At 36.8% G+C, this 20,046-nt stretch overlaps 1 protein-coding gene across 5 annotated transcripts in view; it reads right to left on the bottom strand.

Moving 5' to 3' along the window:
• Positions 1-11,622: 11,622 nt before the first annotated feature.
• Positions 11,623-20,046, bottom strand: part of KCNK2 (potassium two pore domain channel subfamily K member 2) — a 221,636-nt gene continuing 213,212 nt past the window's right edge. For 4 of the 5 annotated variants that reach the window (XM_012459651.2, XM_012459653.2, XM_012459652.2 and 1 more), the window contains one exon: positions 11,623-13,848. In XM_012459651.2, the coding sequence (XP_012315074.1) occupies positions 13,531-13,848 (318 nt within the window). In that variant the 3' untranslated portion in view covers positions 11,623-13,530. The remainder of the gene's footprint in view (positions 13,849-20,046) is intronic. The other variant, XM_012459649.2, reaches the window with a different exon arrangement.

Here is a 20,046-nt window from a genome sequence, read left to right as displayed (position 1 = left end):
TCCATCGTTTACAATGACTGATTGGGAAGTGTTCTGCTTCCTGTATCTGAGCTCTGCAAGGTAGTATATCCTGGTCCCCATGGACGGGAAGGGAGGCATGCCCTTACAAGGCACACAAGGGTCCTGTTGGACTACAAGCTTTGGTTGGTGTCAGTGCACTTTGAACTCTGTGTCCAATGTTCAGCATATGAGAACAAGAGACACTATTTTAGCAAGGATAATTGACCATAATCACCAGGAGAACTTTTACACTGTGGAGGAATAGATTGATGTGTTTGGAACCCAAGTGATTCAGTTATGTGTCTCTTGGTACTCACCCAATGTGACTGTAAATGGACATGAGCAAAACCCAGTGTAAGATGGATATAATTATCAAGGATTTGGTGCCTTCAGGAATAAAGGTTTGAGTCGTGTCCTTTCAATTTCGATATATTTTCAAGTTCTAACTCCTACCTGTGAATATGACCTTATTTGGAAATTGGGTCTTTGTACATACAATCAAATTAAGATGTGGTCATTAGGGTGGGCCCTTCATCCAGTAGGACCAAACACCACATGTTCTCACTCATAAGTGGGAGCTGAACAATGAGAACACGTGGACACGGGAGGGGAACATCCCCCACTGGAAGGGAAAGGGGAGGAAAAGCATTAGGACAAATACCTAATGCATGTGGGGCTTAAAATCTAGGGGTTGATAGGTGCAACAAACCACCTTGGCACATATATACCTATGTAACAAACCTGCATGTTGAGCACATGTATCCCAATTTTAACTTCAAGTAAAATTGAAAAATAAATAAATAAAAATAAATAATTAATTAAAAAATATGAAAAACACAGAGAGAAGTCCACATGAACACAGAGGCAGAGATTGGTGCTACAATACCACAAATCAAAAATGAATGCCTGGGGCTACTGGAACCTGGAAAAGACAAAGAAGAATCCTCCCCCTGGAGCCCTGGAGGGAGCATGGCCCTGCTAATACCTTAATCTAAGACTTCCAGACCCCAGAAATGTGAGAGGATAAATGTCTGTTGTTTTAGGCCACTAGTTTGTCATATTTTGTTGTGGGAACCTTGAGAAACTAATATAAGTATTTTCTCAAATAAATATCTTGCATATCTATCCCTGTTTTCATATCTGATTCTCAGAGAACCCCAAATTTGACCTTTATCCACTAGTAAGGAGATAAACATAATCTGATATGATGACCCATGGAAGTGAGAGAAGAAAAACCTGGGAAGTAAAATACTCCACAAACATTCACTTTCTCTTTTATGTCAAAATCCCATTACCTTTGCTGGCTACATCTCTCATATTAGCTCCTCATAAAGCTTCTGGAAACCTTGAGATGAATGAACTCTTACCTCTTCCAAACCTAGTGGTTTCTTCATAACTCTGATGGCATATACCATTTGCAATCTTGTATTATTTTTGTATATATCTTAAAGAAATTCCATTTAAAACTGGGTGTATGTTATTTCAAAAATGATATTAGACTTAAAGCTTAATGTGTGACATCCATTAACAAAAACCGGTATTTGTGTTCAAATAAATGAAAATCTGGGGTTCTGGGATACCTTCTGAGAGCTTGCAGTAATTGTCTGTTTACATTTTTGGTATAAGGTGGTACATTAGACACATTAAAATATGGGGTGATGAATTTATCGACTCTTTCAAGTATAAGTAATATATAAAATTAATGCCTCTGTTTTAGCCACAGTTGTGACTTGTTTTGGTATGTAGTTTTTATTGAGCTATCTATATTCCCTCACATAATTTCTTAATTATTCTAAGCCAACATCTGAAAAATGACTAGCGAGGAACTCTAGAGTGCACCTATGAAACAGAAGGCAACTCTCCGGCAACTGGGAGCATTTTCAGTCATCACTACTCTACTCTGCCCAACTGAGCAAACTGATCCAGACAAAAACTAAGTTAGTCATTCTTGATCTTCTTTTCTGCTAAGAGCCATTGTGACATACTTGCCTGAAAGCTGGAAAAGAGTGACATACAATATTTGCATCTATAATAGATTTGACAGACTTGATCCTTAAGGTGCATACCAATTTCTTCCCAGTCTCATATGGCCATTGACACACCACTTGTTATTTACCTTGGGCAAAAAGGAATTGTGACACTTGTTAAAGCTATCACTCATACGCAGAAATGTTTTCTGAGGATAAAGTATATATATATATATATATATATATATATATATGATATGTAATAAAGGCATGCTTAAATGTTCAGCGACATAGAATGCATTTTCCCTCTGAGAACCAATGTAACCTATACCTCTAATAACCAGTTTTCCTTTGCTTTTGCAAGATTTACATTTAACTATGTAGGATGGGTTATGAATTATCTGAGAGTAATAGTCTACCCCAAAATTATTTTATTAGCTCATGTTATCAAGAGCTTGAACTTACAACTGAAACCAAATGTGATTTTCTTGATTGTAGAATGAGGTTTAATTGTTTTAATCAAGAGTGTTCATGTCTAACAGATCTGTGTATATGTGTACTTCCTACTTACCTGCTCTTCGAGTATAAGCTTGACTTAATGATTCACTTTTAATGAATAGAGTAAGAGTGGAAGTGAATATGTATGACTTCACAAACTGGATCATAAAAAGCACTCTGGTTTCCTGCTTGCTCTCTCTTTCTCAGATCACTTACCTGTGGGAAGCCAGCTGCCATGTTATGAGGACACTCAGGCAGTACTGTGGAGAGCCGCACATGGTAAAGAACTGAGCCCTCTTGCCAACAGCCATGTGAGTAAGCCATTTTTGAATTAGATCTTCCTGTCCCCTTTTAAGCCTTTATATGATTGCAGACCTGGCCAACAGCTTGACTATAACCACATGAAGACCCTAAGCCAGGATATCCAGCTAAGTCATTCCCAGTCCTGATCCTTTGAATCTTTGTGCGATAACAGATGTCTAAGTTTCCAAGTATTATGCCATGTTTTAGGGTAATACTGTACTATTAACTAATACAGATTATTTACTGTAGAACTTCTCAAAGCCTTTAAAACCTGTTGGTGTTAGTTGTTTAGGTATAGGAAACAGTGTATTCCAAATTGTTTTTACCACAAAACATTCTTTCCCCAAAGAATCTTAAAAAATAATGTTTTCAACCCAAATGCCCATCGATGATAGACTGGACAGGGAAAATGTGGCACATATACACCATGGAATATTATGCAGCCATCAAAAACGATGAGTTCGCATCCTTTGTAGGACATGGATGAACCTGGAAACCATCATTCTCAGCAAACTGACACAAGACCACAAAATCAAATACCGCATGTTCTCACTCATAGGTGGGTGTTGAACAATGAGAACACATGGACACAGGGAGGGGAGCACTACATACTGGGGTCTGTTGGGGGGAAATAGGGGAGGGACAGTCGGGGGTGGGGAGTTGGGGAGAGATAGCATGGGGAGAAATGCCAGATATAGGTGAAGGGGAGGAAGGCAGCAAATCACACTGCCACGTGTGTACCTATGCAACAATCTTGCATGTTCTTCACATGTACCCCAAAACCTAAAATGCAATTAAAAAAATAAATAAAAAGCAGAATTTTCCACATTAAAAAAAAAATGTTTCCCTAAATATTTTTGGGAACGGCTATCATAGAGAATTTTGATAGTTCACAGTAACTTCAACAAGAGATCAGATTCACCTAGTTAAGTAAAAATTTCAAAGTGGTCAGTTTAGAGAAATCTGGGAAAGCCCACATGCACTTGGTTCAGTAGGACATAGAAGTCAAAAACATTCCCAATCTTTTATTTTCAGTGCATTTCCTGCAATATGCAGAGGGCATTGCTACACCTAATCGGCAGAAATTTATCAGTATCTGATTAAATAGATATTTTTCTGTTACAACCCATTGCCATAATAATTCAGGAAAATGTATGTCCTTCATTTTAATGTCGGTCATGTTCCATAGCTGGTTGTAAGAAATTATCATGCTGCAAATGTTAAGCCTTTATAATTCAGCTTTGCCATGGGGAGAGAATTTACAAATTAATAGGAAATGTATTATTTCTTTCCCTTCTGAAACTCAAAGAGCCTCATTTTGCTGAGGAAAATTGTTACTTGAATTCAGATGAGATTAAGACCTTTATAAGGAGACTACACCATTGCAGCAGGCTTCTTCAGATAACACATGTAGAAAGGCTCAAAGAGGAATTACATGATACTTTGGGTAAAAGGGTTTAAAGAAAAGTTTATTCCTAGGCTGTTTAACTCCAAAACGCAAACATAGCAGATGGAACTGCTTACTATCTGACCACTTCCCTTGGTTATAACGGTTGCCCATGGATGAGGCAATGTAATTTTGGACCACAATACAAGAAAAGGCTTTAATTTCATTCAATCTGAACATAATCAAGGAAGCTCTCTGTTTAGCCCTTGAATTGAGTCAAGCCAACTCAATGAAACTGCAGGCAACGTAGCTAGCTTCCTTTGTCGATCTCATTCTCTTGATTTGAACAAATTTTTGATCTGAACCAATTCTCTAACAGCATGCCTTAGTTCATGAGTATCTCTCAACTGCATATATTTAATCAAGTACTCACCTATTTCTATTCCTGGAGCATGTAACTTCCTCTTGGTTGACATTGCTGAACTCCTTAGACAACATGTATAATAGTTCAGCTCAGTGGTGCTAAACTAGATGTGATTCCCCGCCTCCTTCCCCTCAACCCAGGAAACATTTGGCAGTGTCCAGAGGCACTTTTTGCTACCATGTCTTGGAGAGTACTACTAGAATCTAGTGGGTAGAGGCCACTATTAGTACCAAACATTCTACAATGTATGGGATAACTCCTACATTGAGTATTTTTTAAAAATGTATTTCTGTATTTAAAAAAAATGTTTATTTCTCTCACCCTGAACCTGACCTTCTCTTCTAATATATGACTTCTACAGTCATCTTCAAAACAGAGCCTGAGACAGAGATTCAGGTGCATGTGATATTTGGGTGTGTGCATGCTGAAGAAAGAGGGTGAAGGCAACAGGAGAGGGCAGAGGGAGGCTCTAAGCAAAAATGCAGTCTCAGCTAGAATCTAGCCTCAGCCTGGCCTCACAGGGAGCTCTGGGGTGTAAGTCTGCCTTTTGTCAACCTTATGGCAATTATTGGCTGTGGGTCACCCATGTTGAGGTGGGACTGAAGCTGGGTAACCTCCCAATAAGGTGGCAGAGAAATGTGCTCCAGAAAACGAAGCAGCTGTAAACTGTTAGCATCTAACACTAAGAGCAACCGATGATAGGGCTTCCAACTCAGTAAAGGCAATCTGGCTTAGGCAGCAACAGAGTCCACTAGAGTTGTCACGCATGATTTCATTGATGTTTTTCCAGTTTCACGCATGAGTTAGTTGTGTTTCTCTTTTTCAAGAAGAGAAGATGTCCTGGTTAAGATTAATAAACCAAAATAGTTTGGCAGAGATGAAAAAAAATACACACATATATGTGCCTTGCTGATGAAAACTGTTTACCATAAAGAAAATGTACACGGTAATTACCATAGTGCCAGCCAGTAATTCCTGATTAACGTTTAGGTTGAAAATGTTCTAAGATCATCATCTTATTTAATTCATATGAGATTTTGTTTTTGATTTTCAATAAATACATCTAACTTAGATGGGTCATTCAAGACTGGGTAAATATTTAGAAGATTTTATTTTTAGCAGTATTAACTATAGCAACTTCAACATCTCATTATTAATGTGAAGCTCTTGTAGTATCAGCAATGCCTACATTTGTTTCTTTACCTGGGACCCCCTGACCTGAGCTCATTTGCGTATCCTAACTGCCTATGGAGGGTTTTCATTTTGGTGATCCCACCGGCATCATAACTTCAAAACATCAGTTTCACTCTCAAACTTTCTCTTCCTTTCTAGTAGCCTCATGATCCTAATCCAAGTTGAAGGCACCAGTATCAGACTCAAATCCCACTCCGGGACTCATGCAGGGGTCCTCTGACTTCCTGCCAGACATTACATCCCCTCAGCACTGATTTCCACACCATTGCCAAAGTGACTGTTCTACAGCACAAATCTATTCACATCGCTCCCTCTTTTAAAGTTTGAAGTGCCTTTTCACTGCCAAATCTAAACTTCTCAGGAAAGAAACACAGTTCCTTTTGAGGAGCCTGGCTGCAGGCCAAAATCCTATGTGTGATATTTCAGGCCCAACCACAGGCAATTTCAAAGATTCGCCTGGCAAGACTCATGGGAAAAGGTGCCTTGCCACGTTAGATGTGGTGCACAGCCAAAACATTGGAACTTTCTGGAGGGAGTTGCAATCAGGAACTCAGGCCCAGGAGCTTCCATTTGGAAAGCTCCTTATTGGGGGCCTGGGTTGAGGCACTTTTCTTAACTCTTGACTCAGTAATTTTCAACTCCTATCCCTTTCTTTCTTCCACTTTCTACTCCCAGCCTCCAGAGTCTGTGACAGGCAGGAGCCTTTCATTGGGAACTCCTCAGTGCTGACATGATTCCCCTACCTGTGCTATGGGTTGTCTGATTCTCACCCAGTCACCCAGTGCCATTCTATGGGGAAATATGGAACACTGGGGAGGCTTTCTCCTGTGTTCTCCCAGTAAGTGAATGAGGCTTGATTGTTACTTTAAGTTTGCCTCTGTTCTGCTTGACCCTCTCAACCTCCGGCAGCTGAACACCTTCACCACCCAGCTCCCATCTATTCTTCTAGCCTCAGTTCCTCTGATGTATATGGGATTGATTATTATTAGTTGTAGTACTAGTATCATCATTAGCAAATATTTATTGAACCCTTAAAATGTTCTAGGAATTGCACTAAACATTTTACATGTATTTGTTCATTTAAACCTCAGAATAATCCTAAGATTTGGAACTCATCCTCATTTTACATATTAGGAAAATGAGGCACATGGATGTTGACAAACAAAAACCTTGCTTAGGGTGTGGCAGGGCAGAGGGATTAACTCAGGCCAACTGATTTCACACTGTGTGTTCTTAACCACGTTGCAGTATCGTTACACACACACCCTGCGCAGCCCACACAAAACGATTTGCTAGTGCCTAATCATGCCAAACTTTTGTTTGTCCTTCTATCTTAAATCCAAGGAAATTCTATAGATCTTTCGAGATCTAACTCAGACATGAGTTGCTCATAAAGCCTTTTTGCAACTCAAGTTGATAGTTTTTCCTTCCTCAGAGTACTTGTGCCACTCCTAGTACTCCTTTGCACACCTCATTGTAATATTTATCGCCTTGTATTTTGGTTATTTGTTTTCATCATCTTACCCATGGCTTGCCATTTCCTAGTCAGCAAATATTGATTTGGCTAAGTATACTAATGATTGGCACACTGAAGAGTCTTGATAGATGCTGATTTAATAAACCATGAGCAAGATAATATTTTGTTCGCATATATAATTTAATCAGCAAAGAGATTCATACATTTGGATAATTTACTTGTCTATATATCTAGACCTTGGCAATATTAGAATAAGTTTTTCAATGCACATATAAATTCTAAATGCTGTTCCCAAATGACTGAGAATCAAAATGAGTTATTTAGATATCTTGACACTATCTTGATGTTGTATCTTACCAATCCTGAAGTACCTGATCAATGATAAAATTTGAATATGGACCAGACAATGTCACTTAGTGATACTTGTTTTAAACTTTTCAATAAAAATCCCAAAACATATAATCTAATGTGAAAATTATTTAAAAGTCTAAAATGTTTTTTAAACAAAGTAGATAGAATGATTAAAAAAAAACTACATATTATTCTCTATTAATTGTATAGTGCAAAAAGGGATAGTATATATAAAATCAAGGTATTTTGATTCAACTGAATGAAACACAATATTTATTCTATGAATTAATTTTAGAATCACACCATGGTAAGTGATTAATATCTCTATTGAATATTGTTCAAATGTGCCAAATAATGGATTGCTTCCAAGACTATTCATAAATTTGTTTAAGCATGAAAAAGCTGGATTTTATTTGGCAAGGATAATAATTGTGCATTTAGCTTTCTGCTAATAAAAGGCATCCATTTTACTAGCATTAGTAAGTATGTTTCAAAGTTAGTTTCTAAACAAATTTTTAAGATTAAACTGTAATTGAAAAGCCTTGATAGTATCTATTGTGAGTTTAAGTTTACAAATAAAAATAATAACTTTCTTGCTTATAAGTAGCAAGAGTATATAATAACTAATAAACTTCAAGTCTGTCTAGTGGGAGAATTGGCTTTAATTCATATGCATACACACACACGCATACAACCACACAATAACTAGTTCCAGCTTATCAGTGAATAGGAGTTAATTAGAGAAATAACTGCTGTTTGTATTTCATTTACTAGTAAGTCATTGGAAGAAAACAGATAAATGGGGAGCTAAGAAAATTTGAGTTATTTATGCAAAAGAAAACTTCAGATGTTTACAACAGTCAAATCGCTGTTTTTATCTTTATTCATTCATTTATCATGTATTTATCGAGCACTTATTACATGTACTCTGCTAGTATCCGGGAATAAAATATTAAGCTAAAACAAATGAATTACATTCTAGTGATGCAGACATATAATAAATATTAATCATTATGAATATCTGATCATAGACTGAAGGAAAGGAAAAAGGTTTTATAGCGCATCTTACAAAGTTACCTGAATTGGTGTTAAGGAAGGCTTATTAAAGAAAGTGATAGTGTTGCTGGGTTCTGAAGGATGAGTAGGAGTTTTTTAGGTGAAAAAGGTTAAGGAGTAAAAAGAGAGTGAGCATTCCAGGTAAAGGGACCACATCAATATCACCTTATGACAGAAAGGAGAAATCTAGTGGAGCTGGAGCTCAGACAGGTAGAGAGGGATACAAGATGAGTCTGGAGGTGGTGGCATAAAGTAGGCTAAAAGAAGGCCTGTAGACAATTTGCAAATTTAAAAAGAACTCTTTACCATCAATGATGGGAAGAAAATGATACAAAAGCAGTTGAGTGAAAGGAAAAGATGGTGTTGACTTGGATTAAGGCAATGGCTATGTACAAATTCAAAACATATTTAGGTTACAAGTCAATAGCTTGGTGATAGGTGAAGATAGAGTTGAGGAAGAGAAGAAGATATCAAGGATGACTTGCCCAGCCAGATGGATGGTCGCGCTATTCACTGAAATAGATTACACTAGAATAAGGCCAGGTGAGGAAAGATTATGAGAGTCTTGGTTCTGATGAGGTGCCTTTTAAAATTGAAGATACTCATGTGAGTTAGCTTGATGAATCTGGAGCAAGAAATCCAAGTCTAAAGGTGCAAAATAGGCAGAATCGACTAGGCAGTGAGTTTTTGATGACTGTACAAAAATACTTTGAAAAGGAATGCCAGAAAAAAGAAAAAATAGTTGTAAATTGAGACAAGCCTAACACAATGAAAACTCTTTGTAAAGCTAATTCTAGGAAAACAATAAATGGTTTTATGCATATTAGAAATTGTAAAAGCTGGGGTTTAGTGAACAGAATCAGGTAAAAAAAAAAAAAAAAAGAACAAGACCAAAAACTCCTGGTCCTTGAAAGCAATCCCTGTCTTTCAGGAAGGGGTAACTGAGTTATGGTTGGGGAGGTATCATGTATGAAACAAGAGGGAAAAAAATCTTTGAGAGGCTTGTGGGGGTGGCTGGAAGAAAAAGAAAGCAAGTAGAGTTTACGAAGCTTTCCCCATATTAAGATAACTACAATAGGTTACCCTTAAATGTTTCTTTCAGAAATAACCAGGTTATTCCAGTCTATCTTGGAACTGACACATGAGCATATGCACGGCCAGTTTCACTATGAGAGAAAATTTTATCTTGTCATTTTATTTATTTATTTATCTATTTATTTATTTCTGAGACAGAGTCTTGCTCTGTCACTCAGGATGGAGTGCACTGGTGTGACCTCTGCCTCCTGGGTTCAAGCGATTCTACTGCTTCAGCCTCCTGAGTAGCTGGGACTACAGACAAGTTCCACCATGCCTGGCTAATTTTTTTGTATTTTTAGTAGAAACGGGGTTTCACCATGTTGGCCAGGCAGGTCTTCAACTCTTGACTTTAATGGTCCACCAGCCTCGGCCTCCCAAAATGCGGGGATTATAGGGATGAGCCAGCACACCTGGCTAGTTTCACTATGAGAGGAAGTTTAAGTCATGCTAAAACAAATATCACACATTAATTGTAATGTTATGAATATTCAAAAAACCCTTTAGTTTATATAAAAACAGTCATACTTACATGTTAATAAGAAATGCAAATCACAAATAAGAAGTTACAATTTTACTAGACCAGCAAGAATTAAAAACAACAAAAAAAGACAATTTGATCTAGACCTCTAATTCTTAGAAATAAATAGTTATTTCAAATCTTCAGAGTGTCTAAATTTGCATTTTGGTATTCCATCTAAAATTTCCTTAAGTCTTTTTGAACTTTTAGCTGTAAGAGTCAATTCTCCTTATTTTTGACACAGAACTTATGGATTTGGTCTTTAATGTCGTGTGTTCCTTAAAAATTTGAGAAATAAACAAAGCCCTACACACTATTCTTTCTTTTTTTGTTTTGAAGGCCAAGATATACGTCATTCAATTCCTTCTTGGCTTCAGAAGTTTTACTTTCTTCTGCATTACAAGCGTTAAATACTATTGGAAAACAAGGTGTATCACATGAACTATGTAGCATAGTATATAGATCTATGTAAGAAATTGAAAGAACTCCAAAAGAACCACTTTTACATTTAGTAGCTATAAGGTTGGATAGAGAGCATATTCTAGAATCTACATTTAGGGTTATAGATTAAGAAGTCCCTGATACTTTCTGGTCTAGTAATTTTTTTCAAACATCTCTCCAGGAAAAACTACTCACTCTTATACTGGCCTAATGGAAAAATTAACTCACTAGAAAATTCCAGATTTTGTCAAAATCTTTATCAAGGTTCTCCCTACAAGAAGTAAACAAAATAAAGCTTGAGAAAAAAAAAGTGATTTCAGTTCATATAATACACACTTTTAAAAAATTCCCCTAATCCTAAGGATAATGTTGGGGGCTAGTTTTAGAATACTTCCTGAGCATCAAGTTGTTTAGGAATGAATCAATAAATTTATGTAGGATATGAACAAGTAAGTAGTCCAAATACTTGTGCTATAAGGCCTAGAAGATTGGTTGGTAACTGCCTTCTTTAGACTTCAGTACCACCAGGATGCTTAATTGTCTTTTTCTTACCAAAAAAAAAAAACATTCAGAGACCCGTATTCAGCATTCAGTCTACGTCAGTGTCAAGACAAGGTCTAACAATGATAAAATATGACATAAATAGATAGGAATATAATAGAAACAATCTTGAATCTATGTGCGATTTCAAGTATCTTATTTCAAATATGAATTTCAGTATGTTTGGTTTTAATGACTAGCCACTGAGGAAAACAGTCTGCATGTATTTAGCAAGGGTAGTATCTATCAATGCATCAAAAATATTTCTTAAATATTTTGAATAAAGAGGCAACAAAAAAAACTCAGCATGAAAAGTAACACTTGGAGTTCTACCTACCTAGATCATATCTAAATTCTCAGCAGCAAGCAGGAGACTCAGAAAATGCTGACTTTAATTACAAACTTTATTTGTCAATACAATTCACAGTTTATACATGGTGCATTCCACCATATGAATTTTCGGAACAGTTATTTGAGAAAATGGGTGTAGCTTTCTTTCTAAAAGAGCCTGACTTTCTAAAATTTTGGTTAGAATTTTTTTTTACTTTATAAAAGTACCTTTTACAAGTTAACTGAATATTTACATTTCTAGCTTAAATTTAAATTTTGGAAAATAAGCATCTATTCTTTTTTTTTTTTTTAAGATTCTGGGTTTATTTTTCAAGACTGTAATCTGAATGCCACTTATTCAGATACAGCTCCCACCACCCCACACCAAAAAGTAAAAGAAATCAGTTTGCAATTATATTTAGGGAAATTATTTTCTTTCTGCATTTTAAAAATTATATATATACAATGTACAGCAGATCTAAGTATGAAAATAAAGGAAAGGGTAGCAATTTACGGGGTGTATTTGCTGAATTTTTTCTGAATCTTGAAACCATCCAAAGAATTACAGGATATAAAATTAAACTAAAAAGAATAATCAGCCTCTTTTATGTAAAAAAAAAAAAAAAACACAGCAAACTCTCAAAATTTAAATTGTGCTATAACAGCTTTTTCTCTAATGTCAGAGATGAATTATGCCTGCAATCTGCATTTTTCCATGTGCAAAGTCACAGTGATCCCAACTTCAACTTCTGCCCTCACAGCCAAGTCACAACTCCAAAGGTACACCCACGGAAGGCGAGGACTGTGCCCTGCACTCACCACTGTGCCACCTCCTCTCTCTGGCAAAAGTCACCCAAGGAAAAGAAAGTTACATAAGCCTTTCATACATCAAAAAGCCATTAGAAGCTGGCAGTATACTGTTTATTAGCAAATACTTGTAACACATTATTTTGCTATTTTCTTTCCATCAGAATGATAATTCACACCCAGTGTTTTAAATCACCTCAAATAATATCCATTTTTAACAGTTTTCTTCTGTCAGGTCATTTATATAGAGAGAGATAAATTTTCTTTTTCTGACTTTAAAAACTGTATAGTTATTAATAAATGATAAATTCCAAATACTGCCAGGAAAAAAAGGGGATTGTTTGGGAGCAGCCAATTTTACCAGCCTGGTCATAATTACAGTGTATATCTGTACCACTGGTACCTGAGTCAAATAAATACTCAGAGGGGCCACCTCTGCACCTCATTTCTCTGCAGTGCCTTTAACGCTAGGCAACGCTGAGTGTTGCTTCAATGTCCATCTAATTTGGCATCTATTTCTTCTTCGGGCATCATCACTTCAGTCATTTTACACACTGTTTCCAGCAAGGTATGGTATTCAAACGGGAGAACTGGGGTAAAAGACTGCAGAGGTGAGCCTAGGGGTGGGGGCAGGGAAGGAGAAACCACACATTAGCTAGAGAGGTTCTGTTTCTTCATAAGATAAGGCACTGACTGAAAATTTCTTAGGTAAAAGGCTGCATAAGAATTTCTTGTCATTTACAAAAAAAAAAAAAATGTCATCCATAAATGGTCCATATCTAGGCTCAGTTAGGTAGACCCTGAAAAGTTAAGGACTGATCCCTCAAAGCTACATTGTTACCAGAAACAATTCTAATTCATTCTGAGGCCTTATGGCACATTAGGGAAAGAGAGAGGAAAACAGTCTGGGCACAAAAAGGCATCAGACATTGCTTGTCATTCCACTCATCAAAGAAAGTGGACCAATCAACAAGCATCATCAGAAAGAAAGTGCTGGCTCAGAATTCCAAATTTTCTTGATGGTAGATGACCATGATGGGTGTATCTATTTTGTTCCCCTTTGAGCTCATGCACAATTTAAAAAATGCTACCAGCAACAGTCATAAAGAGCATAGAGAAGTCCTCACCTATGGCTATGCCTAAGGTTCTTCAAAGAGAGGGCTATTTAATGTTCTCAATCACAGCAATCTCTTCGCCAGCACAGTGTGGCGTCAAACCATTCAGATAGATACTCTCAGTCTTCAGTAAGGGTGGCAAGACATCCCTCTCGCTGGTCAGGTGGTTCACTGACAGGGTCCTCCTACAAGGAGTCAGCTCCTGGTTGTGGTTTCCAGCCAGTTCTGCCGAGAGCTTCCGCTTGATGGAGGTGGCGCGCTGGAACTTGTCATAAATCTCCACACTCAGTCGCCTCCTGGTTTCTTTGAATTCAGCTGTAACGTTGGCTGTCCACTCAGCAGCGTGTGCTCTGAACTCCCCCACCTGGAGCATACAAGCAGAGAAAAGATAAAGGTGATCAACATGCCGATCACCATTTTCTGTGCTTTATCTTCCATACATTTCATTTTGGGATTTTAAAAAGAAGAGTGGAGGAATCTTTTGCAGCACTGGTGGTCTGAGAATTGATGAAATTAGGCAGGGTGTACATAGCATGATTCTATATTATATAGATATGACTCTAAAATTAATCTATGCACTTAAACTCTATGAATCAAATTATATTTCAGGGGCTCTAGACGTGCTTGTTTTTTATACAGGAATCTTGTTGAAATTTCTGATGCTGTGAAAAGGCAATCTCTAGCTTTTTAAAAACATTTTGAGTATTTTTTTCATTTGTATCTAATTTCAAGAAGTATTTTAATGTAGAAAAGGCAGCAAGATATAACAGAAGAAGGAAGGCAGAATAAGAGTTTGCAATATGAACCCAGGTGACCTTGGTTGGTTCTGAAAACAGCGAGGCTGTTTGCTCAGATGTGAACCTAGTTTTCAGAGATCAGAAATGGTGTGTGCAAGAGCTTTGTATCCAACCTCATATTAGTCATTTAGGAATTCTCTCTTTCCTAAATTAGCAACAAAATATTTTGTTTCTGTTTTCAGGGAATGCAAAGAATAATAACTGGCAAGTCCACCTTGAGGCCCAGTTGGGAAACAGTTAAGCCCTAGGCACAGTTTCTCAATAAATGTTTGTGGAATCCATGAAGTTACTCAAGCTGTGAGCTGCCATCTCCTCAACTGTAGAATAGACATCTTCACAGTACACACCTAACAGGATGGCTGAGCTAATGAACTTTACAAACTGCAAGATTTTATGCATTTATTGTTATGTAGTTCTCTTTTGAGAATTAAAGAAAAAATTTTTACCATGTCCTAAGCATGTATATAACAAAGCATATATATATACATGTTATGTATATATATGTTATATATATGTGCTTTGTTATATACATGTTATCTACATCTTTGACCTCTTTTAAAACTGTGTTCGTATATTTGTGTCCTAAAACATAAAATATGACCAATCCTGTGGGAACCTTTATAATCCTCTTAACTAACCAGAATTTCATAATCTAGGCTATCACTTGGAATAATCCCTATTATGGAACAACTCCTCCATTTTCTTCTAGCACTTCTGGTTTCAGTTTCAAACCCACTGAACTCATTTCGTAAGTAACACAGGCTCTCCCTTTCCTCACAAGCAAAGAACTATGGCTCTATTTAGTGTATTTAATTTTGCTCTCTTGATTTTAGTTTTAAAAAATCAACATGGGAAATATAACTGATAGTGTCTAAATGTTTATACTTAGCTGAATTATTGGAGGAGATAGATATGTACATATATTACAATATGATGTGTACATATACTTGGAAAGCCAGAGATGTGTGTGTGTGTGTGTGTGTGTGTGTGTGTACTCAAAAACAGAAATGAAACTTCAAGTATCCAAGGCGGATAGGAGGATGGTACATGGCAAATCAACTCTTTTTTATCCACACATAATCACATATACACATTTGGGGATCTACTTTTTATTTTAACAGGACTTTTATTTCCTATTTATCCTGTCCTAACAAGAACTAATTGCTTGATATCTAGCAAAATCAAGCTTTCCTTAACCACTGAGGCAACTTATGGGAAGCTTGCTGGGAAAAAGGTGCTAAATCTACAGGAATTTATCCTGGAGATACTTACTGTTCCTATAAAGGACCCTGTCCATCTATGCTTAGCTATATAACATTACTAAACATGTAATTCTGTTTGGGGGACTCCCAGGTTAGAATAGGACTCCCAGGTTGGGAAAGGACAGTACCTATCAGTGGTAACAAACACCCAATCATTCGGATTTGGCTCCCTGCAAATTCCATACACACTTACAAATAAACCCTCCTACAGTTTATATTATTTTTCTATTTTTTACCTAAGTCATGTCTCAAGTCTTGGGGCACTGTCAGAACTGATGGAGCTAAAATGAGATCTATTCTATCAGTTTTATTTTGGTTACCACCAGCCTCTTACCTCACAGCCAATCTTTCATGAACAGAAGGGCTGTGGACTTTCACAGAACCCGCCCCCACTTTACTTTGATAATGGTCTTCTTTTTTTGTTTTATCTTAAAAAATACTTTTTCTCTTGTTTTGAGACTGAGCCTTGCTCTGTCGCCCAGGCTGGAGTGCAGTGGTGTGATCTCGGCTCACTGCAACCTCTGCCTCCCAGGTTCAAGCCATTCTCCTCCCAAGTAGCTGGGATTACAGGCTCCTGCCACACCCACCTAATTTTTGTATTTTTGGTAGAGACAGGGTTTCACCATGTTGGCCATGTTAGTCTTGAACTCCTGACCTCAGGTGATCCACCTATCTAGGCCTCCCAAAGTGCTAAGATTACAGGCGTGAGCCACCCGTGCCCAGCCTTATCTTAAAAAATACCTTTTTCATATAAAATAATAGGCTTTGTGCATCAAAATTCAAATGTTCACCTATTTACTTACTAATTTTCTGTCTTTTCTAATGAGAATGTAAGTGCTATATACATCCTCAGCATCTAGAACCTAGTATGTAGCACATTTCCAATAAATACCTGTTAAATGAATAAATATATCACTAGAAATACACATACTCTGTAATCTCATACCACAACGATAGCAATTAGCAGTAGTATTTATGCACACATGCTATCAATTGTTTTTCTTCTATCTGTATACACTAATCTTACTTTCTGCCTCTTCCATCTCAATTACCATCAATATTTTGCAAAAAAAAAAATAATAAAGTCTTATAGTACACACATTGTTTTGTACGTAGTTTTTTTCCTCATCCAATTTTAATCCTTTTTCCATGTCAGTACTCATTATTTCAGCTCATAGTTTACATCAGCTGCCTGGCACTCCCCAGGGATAATGGCTGTGGCATGATTTAATCATTCCCCTATTAGTGAACATTTGGATAGATTTAATTTTTTTAGCTATTAAAAGTTACACTTCAGTGGATATTCTTGTACCTGTATCTTTGCGAATGTGTACAAAGTATTACTGCAAGTGGAAACACTGGGTCAAAAGGCTTGAGTATCAATATGGCTTGGCTGTGTTCCCACCCAAATCTTTTCTTGAATTGTAGCTCCTATAATTTCTACATGTCATAGGAGGGAACCTGGTGGGAGGTAATTGAATCATGGTCGGGGGGTGTCTTTCCCATGCTGTTCTCATGATAGTATATAACTCTCATGAGACTTGATGGTTTTATAAAGGGAGGGTTCCCCTGCATTCACTTTCTTGCCTGCTGCCATGTAAGAAGTCCCTTTGCTCTTCCTTGGCCTTCCGCCATGATTGTGAGGCCTCCCCAGCCATGTGGATCTGTGAGTCCATTAAACCTCTTTCTTTTGAAAACTGCCAAGTCTCAGGTATGTCTTTATTAGTAGCATGAGAACAAACTAATGCAGATATTTTTTGATTTTGCAAACACTATGAATTTTCTGTCTGATTTTACTGGAGTGGCAGAATAACGTGCTGGATCTAGACCTCTAAGTTTGAATCCTGGCTCCACCACATATTCATTGTGTGTCTTAGGTTGAGTTTTTTAACTTGTTTAGCCTCAGTTTCTTCTGTGAAATGGGGGAAACAATAGAATCCTCCCTATAGAGTTGGTATAACAGATAAGTTAACATACTGAAAAGAGCAACACCAAGCACATAGCAGGCACTAGATACACATATAAATTTTACACAATCTCATGACATAGACCTGTATTGCCAGTAAGAGTCTTTTTTTATTATGGGTGTTTACTGAGCACTATTTTTAGACTCAGAATTCCCAGCAGCCTCACCATATCCTTTCTGCACACTTAGATGTAACCTCTGCATTTTTGTAGTGAAAGGCAGCTTATCATTGGCACCTGCATAGAAAGTATTTTAAATATTTTAATCATCTCTTTATTACAATTTGAATCTTAAGTGGTACCGATAAGTTGGACAAAGAATGAAAACTTTTCTTAGATTTGACTGAATTCTCTTGAGAAGTTTCACAAAGTCACTGTGATCTCACGGGTTGCACCTGGCAAACATACAGGAATCAGGAACATGTGGAGCCGAGTGCTTCTATGAGTTAGTGATTCCTGCCAATTGGGAAAAGGCTGAATGCAGCAAAAGCTCAGACTTGTTGAAGTCCATCAATTATTATTAATACTTTGTTATCTTTAATTGCATTCAATTTCTGTCAGAGGCTGGTATTTTTGTCCAATTTTAGACACATATTTTTTTTATCATTTATCTAGAATTTCCAGAGGTTGGAAAGTAAACTCTGCAGGTCATAAGAGCTGTAGTAACAATCTGTCAGAAATGGGGCAGAACAGGTGGAGAGATGAATGGGAGCCTCACCTTCTAGCTCTATAACCTGATTCTGTGTGCCCACAGCCATGCATCTAACCTCCTTTGAACTTCAGATTCCTTATCTATAAAATAGATATAGAACCTATTTCACAGGACAAACAAATGAGATAAATATACAGCCAGGAGGTACATCATGATTTTTTTGGTCTGCATATACAACAGTGGTACAATAAAATTATAATACTATATTTTTACTGTATCTTTTCTATGTTTAGATACACAAATATTTACCATTGTATTACAAGTGCCTGCAGTATTCACTATAGTAACATGCTGTACAGATTTGTAGCCTAGGAGCAATAGTCTATACTATACAGCCTATGTGTATAATAGGCTCTACCATGTAGGTTTGTGTAAGTGCCCTCTATGATATTGGCACAAAACAGTAAAATCACCTAATGCCACACTTTCTTAGAATACAGACCATCTTTAAGCAATGCATGACTGTGTATATATATGTGTGTATATATATATGTATATATATGTGTGTGTGTGCATATCTGTGTGTATTCTCAAAATATAAGGGGCTACACAATTATTAATTATGATAATAGGTGAAGATGATATAGTTTGCCAAGGGTACTTTAATTATTTATTACTTTTAAGGCCTAAATATCTTTTGCAGGAGTTCAGGGCAAATTCATGCTATATAGAAATCTACCCTATAGCAGGTTATACTGGGGTGAGGATACACTGCCTCAATTTCCTAAAGATACTGAAAACAATACATTGACTCATAAAAGTATGGTCATCTTGGGAAACTCACTAAACCTATCTGTTCCTTATTTTTTTAAAAAAATTGTTTTCTTTTTTTAACTTTCTTTGTTTTGAGATAGGGTCTCACTCTGTCTTCCTGGCTGGAGTACAGTGGCACAATCATGGCTCACTGCAGCCTTGACCTCCTGGGCTCAAGCAATCCTTCTGGCTTAGCCTCCCGAGTAGCCAGGATTACGGTGCATGGCACCATGCCCAGCTAAATTTAAAAAAAATTTTTTACAGATAGAATCTTCTGAGTTGCCCAGGCTGGTCTCAAACTTGTGAGCTCAAAGCTTGAAAAGCAGGAGAAAAAAAAAGAGGAAAACAGAGTCCCTCAAAAACTAAACCAAGGCAAGAAAGAAGAAAGAATTAATTATTCACATTCCCCCACCAAAAAAAGAAAAGAAAAAAATCTTGACTTTATAAGATTATAGCAGGGGTATCTAATCCTTTGACTTCCCTGAGCCACACTGGAAGAAAAAGAATGGTCTTGGGCCACACATAAAATACACTAACACTAATGATAGCTGATGAGCTAAAAAAAAATTGCAAAATATCTCATACTGTTTTAATAAAGTTTACAAATTTATTTTGGTCTGGATTCAAAGCCATCTCCTGGGCTGCATGCGGCCCGTGGGCCATGGGTTGCACAAGCTTGGTTTATAGCAACGTAGTCATTATTCACCAAATAACACATAATCTCCTAATGTACAGACTCATATATTTTACAGGTGATAAAATTTTCTATTCAAACTTTAAAGATGCATTTTCTGTTTTCAAAGAAATTCAAAAATAAGTTCCTAAGAATATCACATTTATATAAGTAAAATTTTTTCTTAACAGAAATAATGCTTCTGGTGTTCTGGATAATTAAAACTAATCCTTGTGCATTAAAATACTTTTGCTTCATCGGATTTTTATTTAAAAAACATCTTTCAGCAACTTAAATAGTTATTTCATCTACCTATAACCAAGCAATCTGCATTATTAAACCAAGCTGAGAACAAAAAGTGAGCAAAACAGCTCCAAAAAATCACAATGAATGTTCCTAC

Source organism: Aotus nancymaae, unplaced genomic scaffold (genome assembly GCF_030222135.1).
Source record: "Aotus nancymaae isolate 86718 unplaced genomic scaffold, 86718_ANA_hifiasm-v0.15.2.pri h1tg000032l_0, whole genome shotgun sequence".
Classification (NCBI taxonomy): Eukaryota; Metazoa; Chordata; class Mammalia; order Primates; family Aotidae; genus Aotus; species Aotus nancymaae.
The sequence above is the reverse complement of the archived record's forward strand: the minus strand, read 5'-3'. Positions and strand labels throughout refer to the sequence as shown.